Consider the following 9,568-nt stretch of genomic DNA (forward strand, 5'->3'; position numbering starts at 1 on the left):
TCAGGAAGGGGACTGCAGAGGATCAGTGGTGCTGGTGCCAGAGATGAAAACCGAGGCAGAGCAGTCCCAGAGCTCCTGCGCCACGGCCACAGGGCTTCCCACTCACCCCCAGCCCTGCCCTTGGGTGAATAACCTGGAAAAATGCCATTTTTTTTTTCCTCTTTGCAGCTCACAGGCTAGAAAAAGGGAGCCAACGCAGTGTGACCGGTGAAGTTTAGCAGGGACCCCACCTCTGTCGTCGATGCTCTAAAGACATACCAAGAGGAGCCCCACTGAAATAAGGAACTGAGAAATTTCCCACTGTTGGTTTCATCTTTAGATTCAGAAGTTTGGAGCTCGCCACGGAAGGGAATATTGCCCAGAAGAAATATTTCCTTTTGCCTTTACCCGTAAGAGAGGGTCGGAGAGGGGATCGGGGGCACCCCGCGAGGTGCTGACCTTCCTGAAGCACACTGCCTCCAGAATCCCGAATAGCTGTTTTCATCGGATTGAAGCACGCCTGCGAAATGCTGTCTGGCCAAACTCTGTTCAGCTGGAAAAACGCTGCCTAGCTCTTGCCTCCAGTTATCTCCATAGAGCTCGTACAGAGCCGTGTTTATTCACTCCCTTTTCCGATGGCCTCCACTTCCCCATCTCGAGGCGTTCACAAATCACGATTTGCTTCTCCAGCATCAGCGCTGGGCTGCAAGTCAGCAAGGGCTCTCTTTTTAATTCCATTTTCGTTGCTCCCGTTTCTTTTGCATTTTGATTCACCCTTGGGCGTCTTTCAGCTTTCCGCAGAGTCTGAGAACCAGAAAGATGTTTTTTTCTTTAGCACTTCAGATGCTGATAAAATTATTCAGCCCCAGCACATGAAATCGAGGAAGCGTTTGATGTCTGTGGGCTCCTGGTGAATTTATCTGCGCTGCAGCGGGGCGGGATGTGCACCATGGTGCTGATGCCCGAGGACCACACAGCGTGTGAGCCCCCTACCCCTGTCTGGGCAGCGGGAGGGACCCCACGGGACCTCCGTGCTCTGGTCCCTGTCTGCCGTGCTATTTCTGTTCCTCCTGGTGCCCGGGGGGAGCAGGGATCAGGACAAGCCATGTCCTTTTCCAGCATCCCTGGAGGACTTTGCCGAGGGATGGGGAGGCATTTCTGTGCTTGGCCAGGCTCATCTGCAGCTCCCGCCTGACTTTCTCACGGGAAGAGCCGAGCTGGCCCCTCCGAATAAGCCCAAGCCTCCCAGTTACCCCCTGCCTGCCTCTGTGCATTTGCAGTCTCCTGACATCTCTTCCCCCACGGCAAAAGCTGGCCCTGGCTGAACCCAGCAGCTTCGGGTACCAAGGGTGGGAGAGGGCACTGCGGTGCCCTGCTGGAGACTGGCTGACCCCACATCACGTCTGCCAGCCTGGGGACATCTCTACTTCTCCCCTCTCCCCCTTAAAAAAACATTATCCGTGGAGGAAATCTGAAGGCAAACCAGACAAGCTGGTTTATCTATTCAGTGACAACCGGGGAGGTTTGCTTTCCGCCGAGCACGGTGTGCTTTGACAGGTTTATTCAGCTCTCACTTGGGTAAATCCCTGCCAAAAGAGCGGGGCCCAGCTGTGCTGCTGCTGCACGGCCGTATCAGCACCAAGGGGGCAGGTCCCCTCTGCAGGGCTAGCCTCCTTTATGGGATTTTTGCTGGGAAAAGCCAGCGCTCACACCCACTAACAGCACAGGGCGTCACCGCCCGTGTGGGCAGCGCGGTACCAGGAAAGGCAACCAGCTCCTCGTGTGCATGGCGGGCAGCAAGAAATCATCCAGCCAAGCTGGAAAGCCCTCAGGTTTGGGGTTTTGCCGTACTCAGGGCAATTCCCAATTGGTGTGCCCTGTTCTTTGCAGTCACCCCAGCAAGGAGGCGTATTTCCCATCCGAGCTCAGGTACATCACTTACAGGAGGTGCTTTAGGGACCCATTTTCTTTAGGGTCAGACCCCCTGGCGTCAGAACCCTCTTTGTGCTTCAATCTGGGGGACCAGTGAGTGGTTATTTGGGGAATGATGGGGGATCCCTGTTCACACCCTAACCCCAGCCTTAAGCTGGAGCCAGGGAATTCGGTCACCGGCCCCGTGAGCCCACAGCCCCCAGGCCAGCTGACGGCTCGGCTGGGTGTAGGAACGCTCCCAGCCTCCCATCCCATCCCATCCCGCCCGCCTGTTGTTGTTGGCAGCGGGCTTGGGAGGCCTCCAGGTTGGACCCGTCAAGAGCACAAGCGAACAAAAATTGTTCTCATCTGAGTAAACACAGCCAGCTGCTGCCAGCAGCTCCGGTGCCTCGGCAGAGGATTTGTGTGGCCCGCCATCGTCCCAGTCTGCTAACTGGTTTGACTGGTGGGTCAGAAGGACCCGTCCCTTTAGTGCAGGCACTGTGCAGCTCATCCTCCTGCCAGGTCCCACCCAGGTGATGGAGTCGGGACGCTGCAGTCACCCTTCTACTGGTGCCACCAGTCACCTCCAGTGCGACCCAGTAACACCCATCCCTGCTCCTGCTGCTCCCAAACGCAGCCCTGGGGCTGCTGCAGAGGAATTTCTCTGCCCTGAGCTCCTCGGGATGGGTTTGTCTCCACCAGTGCTCAGCAGCACACGGGTTTGCTGCGTGGTGGCTGATTTAATGAGGAACCTTCCCTGGAAACCCCGGCCTGGCTGCGGCTCAACCCAGCCCTTCCAGCCTCCTTCGGCGAGCCTCGTACAGCTTCGCTCCGCTCCTAATTGCCAGAAACGAAGCAAGCCAAACCCCACCTGCTCCCTACCACCCACAGGCAGTCCAGCAGGCCCACTTCTCGTGGAGAACTGGGCAGGGTTAACCTCCCCTCTTAACACCACCGTCCCCTGTAAGACATTTCCAAAGTGTCTGACACAAACCGTGCAAAAACCTCCCCGAAGCAGGAGCGTGAAGGACATCTATCCTTCCCCACAACGTCTCCTCCACCATTCTGGTGCCCCCTAGCCCCGAGAGATGGAGGTGGCCATGAAAGGCCGCAAACTGCCCCGTTTCTGAATGTTTTTTCCTCTTTTGCCTTAACTGCAGTGCCCCGCGCAGCGCGCGTGCCCCGCTCCTGCAAGGAAACGGCACCCGCCTCCCTCTTTTACTGCTCACCAACTATTTGGCCATTAAGAAAACGGGGGAGCTGGGGGCACTCAGTCTTGACCTCGGGGAAAGCAGGAGGCTTATAAAAGCTCTAAGTGCTGCAGGAATTACGAGGCAATTAAAAATCAGGCCAGAGCTGGGACCGGGGCAATAAAAGCCAGAGGAACTGATGTCAGCCCCGCGCGGGACACGGGGACCCGCGGCGCTGGGACGGCGAACCCATGTCCGTGCTAGCTTTCCACCATGTGCATGACCCCAAATGGAAGCACAGGAGCATTTATCTGTAAGTTCACCACGGCTCAGCTTGGGTTTTCCAAGCTGCTAAGAGCAAGGAAGAGAAAAATCAGCCGGGTTTTAGTGGGATTTGCTAGGGTGCGCTTTCCATTTCGAGTTGCAGTGCTAATTTCCTTTGGAGCTGGGTCTTTCCAAGAGCTGGGACTGGTGTCCTCAAGCGAGGTTGTGGCTCAGGGACCATCGGGCCAGAGGTTTAATATTTCTCCCAGGTGTAAATGGTTTCATGTGCAAACCTCTTGAGTTAAGGAGCGCGGTGATGGGGAGTGAAGGCTGCTCTCTGCGTCCTCTTAGGAAAGTCCCAGAAAATGTCATCTGGCTCTTAGGCCATGCTGAGAACATTTGCCAACGTCCTCTGACCAGTTTTAAAGCAGGAAGAGGCAAAAAAGGGAAAAAAAAAAAAGGAGTCTTTTTCAGTCTGCCTTTGCTAAAGTCCCATCCAGCAGGTTTACTTAGGTTTGGTCATTTATTTACCTGTCTGCACTGGAGTGCTGGCTGGACTGGAGCGATGCAGGCGTATTTCCTAAGGGTAGACAAGGGCTCAGAACAAAACCCAGCTCTGGTCCAGATGTCCAGAGAGGGTCCTGGTCATTCTGAGCAGCTCTGACTCAAAACAAACGTCTCAAAAGGGAGTTTTAGCTGCCGAAGGTGGTGCTCAGACCCACAGCCCTGCCCGCCCCACGGCGCTGGACGTGGAAAGGGGAGGCCAGGCGTGTGCTGAGAACAGGCACAGCTCATTGCACCCACGGTGTTAGAGATCTGGGTTGTTACATCCAAGCCACCCACTGGGCCAAAAATTCTGCATATTGCTGCAAAGGTCCCCAGCGTTTCCCCAGGGGAATGCCCATTTCCCCTGTCCGCCCACCGCAGAGCAGAAACCCCATTTCTCCACGCAGGAGCTCGGGGGGGGTAAAAACGCCAACCACGGAGACGTTTTGCAACAGCCTGTTGCAGGGTTTCAAAACTCGCTCGCTGTTTCACTCTGGGGTGGAAACAAAAGCCCTGGAAATGTTTCTGTGGCAGAATTGCATCGCGCCGTCTGCGTTCAAGGGGAGAGGGCTTGGGGTGCGCGGGTGACACGGTGTGTGTCACAGCCGGCTGGAAATTTGGCGGAGCAGCCCATTTCGTGAGGTTTTGGCACTCAGCTGAAAACACGTGGCTGGCTCAAGGGATTGGCTTTTGAGGCTGGAGGGGGGAATTTAGGGGTTTTATGCTGGGGAAATGAGGGGGGGAATGTAACGACCTCCCAGCTCAGTCCTTGCTGCTTTTGGTGAGCCACAGAGCAGCTCCTGGCAGACACCAGCCTGAAACTCAGGGCTCCAGCAGCTGAGCACGCAACCCCCAGCCAGCGTTACGCAAAGCAGGAGTCACTCCATCGAAAGAACTGGAGTTGCCCCAGCAGAAGGAGCACGAGCAGGACGCTTCGACCCCGCCATGCTCCGCCAGCCTGGCTGCGACTTCAAGGGAGCCAAAATCCGGCAGCGCTCGGACATTCACGGTGCCCCGTGATCGCTGACCACGTCCACTGCTGATCACCAGTTCCTGGCTGCAGATACAAAAGCCCAGAGGAGCATCCTGCACGCGCTGTTTGCGGGGACGGGCACCGCAGGCTCGCTGTCCGGCTCTTCCCTTCCCAGCTGCTGCAGGGAGAGACCCGGCAAAGCCCAAACTTGCCAGGGATTTTGCACACACGGGGATTTTGTGCACACGTGTGCAAGGACAGGCTGTCCTCCAGCAGAAGCTCTGCTGCCCGATGACAAATCGGCCGCAGGGTGGGCACGGCTCCAGGCAGGCAGCTGTGCCCCGTTTCCTGACCTGCCTGTTCCTCTGTCCCATGCGATCGTGTTCTGGGGCTGTCGGTGATGATTTTTTTTTTTTTCATAACGGGGACTCTCTGTTGGGATGCTTGAGCTGACAGCCTTGACTGCAGCCCGGGAACGCGGCGGTGCTTGCACCCAGAGAGCCCGAACCTGGGCAAACGTGTGAGCAGGGGCTGCGGGGTTTGGTCTTAACAGAGGAAGAGAAGCACGAGCAGCCAGAAAAAAACAGCGCAGTGCAGCCCCCGAGCTGCAAAGCCCCCACCCAGCCCCAAAGGGGACTGCTGAGGCTCTTTTTTTTTTTTTTTTTGGTGTGGAAGCTCTGTGTGTGCAGGGTCTGGCATCTGGCAGCCTCCAGCATGGGAGCACACGGCACAGTAGCCCCGGTGCACGGCCCCTCCGCTGCCAGCCCCTCGCCCCGGGGCTGGGGGCCTTTTGCAGCTCCCTTTTTATGGGCGGTGAGGCCCGAGAGCAGCTCATTAGCTTCCCTGCTCGCTGGGTTTATGGTTGCTGGCTCTCGTTGGCTTTTCCCTCCCTGTAAAACAAGAATGCACAAACACAGGCTCGCACCGAGGGAGGAAGGGTGCAGGAGGGGAGCAGGGAGCTCTCCCCCCGGGCTTCGCCCCCCCTTGCACACCAAGGGCAGCAGGCCCAGGTTATCCACATCTCCCGGCAGCTTTTTGCTTCTGAGATACACCTCAGTGGCCCTTTGGCAGGAGGCTTTGCCCCACCCCTGATTAAGAGGCGTGGGGCAGACGGGGTGCACTCATTGTCCCCTAAGGCTCAGGAAGGAGGCGGGGGGGGGGGGTGCCCTTCGTGTCCCCGAGCCTTTCCCACCGTGACGCTCTGCCTTCCTGGCCGGAGATGACAGCTCTGGCACGGGACGATGCCGGAGCACTCGGCTTCCTTATCTGCCGCCCCGTCTGCTTTCCCCGGTGCCAGCTCCAGATCAAACAGGACGAAGCCGGAGGGGTCCAGGTTATCGCCGCTCTCCTGGGGGGCTGATAACAACCCGCGAGGTTTGCAGCTCAACAGGCTGCAGGGATGGTGGGGAGGACGGAGTCTGCTTCCTGGGGGGCAGCTCCACCAAAGGGGCAGGTGCTCCCCATCCCCACTAAATTCAGGTTTTGGGAGATCCCACGAGGATGTCTCCAATAAGCTGTCGGAGCATCCTCTGCTTTCAGCGCTTTGGGAAGAAGTGCTGGTGAAGGTAGCTCACAGGTAGCCCCCCCCCCCCCCAGCCTGGCACCTGGTCCCCAAAAAGGGTGAAACTTGCCCCAGGTCCCCTCAAAAAGAGGAGCTTCCACCCCCAAGAGCAGCAGGCAGGAGGTGTCTCGGTGGGACCCGCTGCCACCCGCGTCTGTCTGCGTCGCACGGCGGTGGTCCCCACGTGGCAAAGCCCTAGCGCTGCGTAGGACGCAGATGTTGGATATTAAATGCCAGCAGCCACGCTCAGCTGTTCTCCCAGGCTTTAGCCCTGGTAGGAATTAAAGCCCTGTCTTTAACAGCCCTCCCGAGTGCGTTCCCATGCCCATATAACCCGCTCCCACATCCGTGTAACCCCCTTTACAGCAAAACACCTTTCGGGCAGTCAGCGGAGGCAGGTGGAGGCAGCAGGAAGGGAAACTTCCCCCTGGTCACTGCTCCTGTAATCATTTCTGGCTCCGTTTTACCTGGTGGTTCTCATCAGGACCCAGCTGACACGCTGTGCTTTTGCCCTTGGGGGAACCTCAGGTATTCTCCTGTTTCCAAGGAGTGCATTAAACTAGAAGGCCTTACTGGGAATGACATGGCCAAAGCAAGAAATCCAGCCTCGCTTCTTTGTTTCCTGAATGATTTTCATCCCAGCTCATGCTATCGGACTGGCCTTTTTTTGTTGTTTTATGAATGAGTGTAATCCGTTTGCAGGAAGGGAGGTGGCAGCTTAGATGCTTTGGTCCTCACGTTTCAGTGGTCATTAATAACACCTCCAGTGCTTTCTGTAAGTGTGAGCCAAGGGTTTGGGATGTAACAGCTTCCTAGTGGAAAAAATGAGTTTCTTCCAAATCAAAAGGTTTCGCAAAAACAACACCTGGTTTCTGATATCTCCTTTTCACTTCATTTCAAATACTTTGCTCTGCACTTGTAAAAAAAATAACGTGAGCGTAAAGTATTGCTGCTCGTCATGTGCCTTCGCCTAGCTTTAGGTGAGAGTTTATGTTCAGATGTGTGCTGGTAACGGAGATGCCTGCTTTTACCAGGTCATTAGACCCCGAGAGGAAATAGTTCTGCCTAGTTAACGGGGAACAACTGGATGCTTCCCAAGCGGGGCACCGCAGCGATTCATAGCTGGACCAGGGGATGCTGTGAAGTCCCACGGGAGCCAGGCTGTGCCCAAGCAGGGGGAGCACACCTGGGGATTTGCCTCGTCCCCCTCGGCAGGATTTGGGGGTACCCGGGCAGGGCTGGGGGTGGCTGAGGAGGAGGAGCTGAATTGTGCATCGTGCGCTCGGGAGCGACGCTCCGGCCCCTGAACTCGTTGCAGCTGCGTGTCTCTACCTTGTGATGGATCCCAGATGATTTCTCAGCCCGAGCAGAGCAGTCACTCGTGTTAGATTATAAACTGGAACTTTTACAGGCTGTATGTGGGGTTTGTGGCTTCCTTTCCCTCGCTCTGTCTCCGAAGTCCATGTTTCTTAATAAATCATCCTCTAGCCTGAGCTGAGGCTTGCTGTTTTAAGTTTAACTAGCTTATTTTTTTGCTGATAAGCTGGACTTTGAATTCTTCCCAAGATCAGGGGTTGGGGCCGGTAATATCACGAAGGAGAGATTGTTAATCATGATACATCACGTGCCAATGGGAGCAGCACGGCTCGCTGCGAGCCGCTCGTTTCCCCTGTATCAGCAGTTACAGGCAGAGCACTTGTGTCTCGCGGACGTGGTGGGAGGGAAGTCAGGTCTCCCACCAAATATAAATTATGGTTATCATCAGAGCCAACTCAACAAAATCCCAGGCCAGAGCTCTAAGTGCAAAGGGTAAGGGGAAAATAGACACCAGTGGCAGGAAAGTATTGTAGCATGCACCTATTTCTTACACTGCACCAGTGCAAAGGACTTTGTAAGGCTTTGATCCTGACTTCACTCCAAATTTCTTCTCTTGCACCATCCTCAGCCCAAAGAGACCCAAATCCACCCAAGGTTGGGAACGGAGGGCGGAACAAAGACAGTACATCTGCTACACCCTCCTGCTCTCTCTTTTTCTTCTCTGCCACCACCCTGTCAGCAAATAAATTTCTTTTCCTTGACAGCTCCAAGCAAACACATTACATTTGCAGATCCGCCACGGTCTGATCCTCGTTCTCCCCGCCAGTGTCTGAGCTCCCGTCTCAGTATCACCATCGACCTTGGCCAACTGCTCCCGTGGCCATGCTGCTACAGGGATGTGTCTGCCCAGCCCTTCTCCTTGGAGCCCGGAGCAACTCCCGTCACATCCCACAGTCACAAAGGGCTCAAAGCCAAGTTCCTGTAGGATTCATCCTTCGAGGACCAGTGTAGCACGTAGCATGGGTCATCCTTATCGGAGGAGGCACCAGCCCAGCCCCAGGTAGAGCAGCTCCCTGGGGGGGTTTGCACCCAGCTGCCTTCACTGGTATGAAGCGGGAGGTGGAGGAACCCTCCAAAAACAACATCCCTTCAGTCCCAGCATCTCCCAGAGAAGCCCTTTGGTGCCCCCGTGCCGGGCGGTGACGGCACAGCTCTTATCCGGCTCCTGCTCCCTCGCAATGAGGGTGGGCGAGGGAGGGAGCCAGCTTGGGGCTCGCTCCCCCCGTGGTGGGAGCATCTTGCTCGGCGCCCCTCTGCTCCTCCACAGGGATTTTGTCCCGTCGGAAAATTTTTGCTGCTCGCCCAGCTGGGGTCTGGAGACCAGCCAGGGTCCCTCCGTGGGAAGGCAAGACATGGAGACGTGGTGAAGATGCACTCATTTGCTCTCTTCATGGGAATCTGTCTCACTTTCCTTTTCCATTTTCTTTTGTCATTTGGGGGATATTTTGAACCAAAAGGATGGTGGCTTTGCTTGTCTACGGTTCATAAAGGACTGTGGCTGTGAGCCGACAGCATTGTTTTGCAAAAGCCACCGGTGCCAGAGGCATGAACACCCTCCCCTTGTTGGCTTTTGCAGGGTAGGATCACTTTGGCTGGCAAACACCAGGACCCCTCAGGGTGGGCTGTGCACCTCCGAAATAAATCATGTTGGCAGCGATGCTGGCAGCATCCTCGGTGGCTGAGGGGGATTTGCAGGGCTGAGGGTCCTATCCTGCCTTGCTACAGCCTTCGCTTTGCACTTGAACTCCCAGGGTGAATCCCTCG

The 9,568-nt window shown here is 56.1% G+C and overlaps 1 protein-coding gene across 1 annotated transcript in view; it reads left to right on the plus strand.

The window, feature by feature from the left end:
- The window catches only part of SNX19 (sorting nexin 19), a 111,490-nt gene extending 103,572 nt beyond the window's left edge, over positions 1–7,918 (plus strand). The window contains exon 13 of the mRNA XM_080567934.1: positions 169–7,918. Within this exon, the coding sequence (XP_080424060.1) occupies positions 169–218 (50 nt within the window). The 3' untranslated portion in view covers positions 219–7,918. The remainder of the gene's footprint in view (positions 1–168) is intronic.
- Positions 7,919–9,568: the final 1,650 nt, after the last annotated feature.

This window comes from Anser brachyrhynchus (assembly GCF_964034855.1).
Source record: "Anser brachyrhynchus genome assembly, chromosome: 25".
NCBI classification, from domain to species: Eukaryota; Metazoa; Chordata; class Aves; order Anseriformes; family Anatidae; genus Anser; species Anser brachyrhynchus.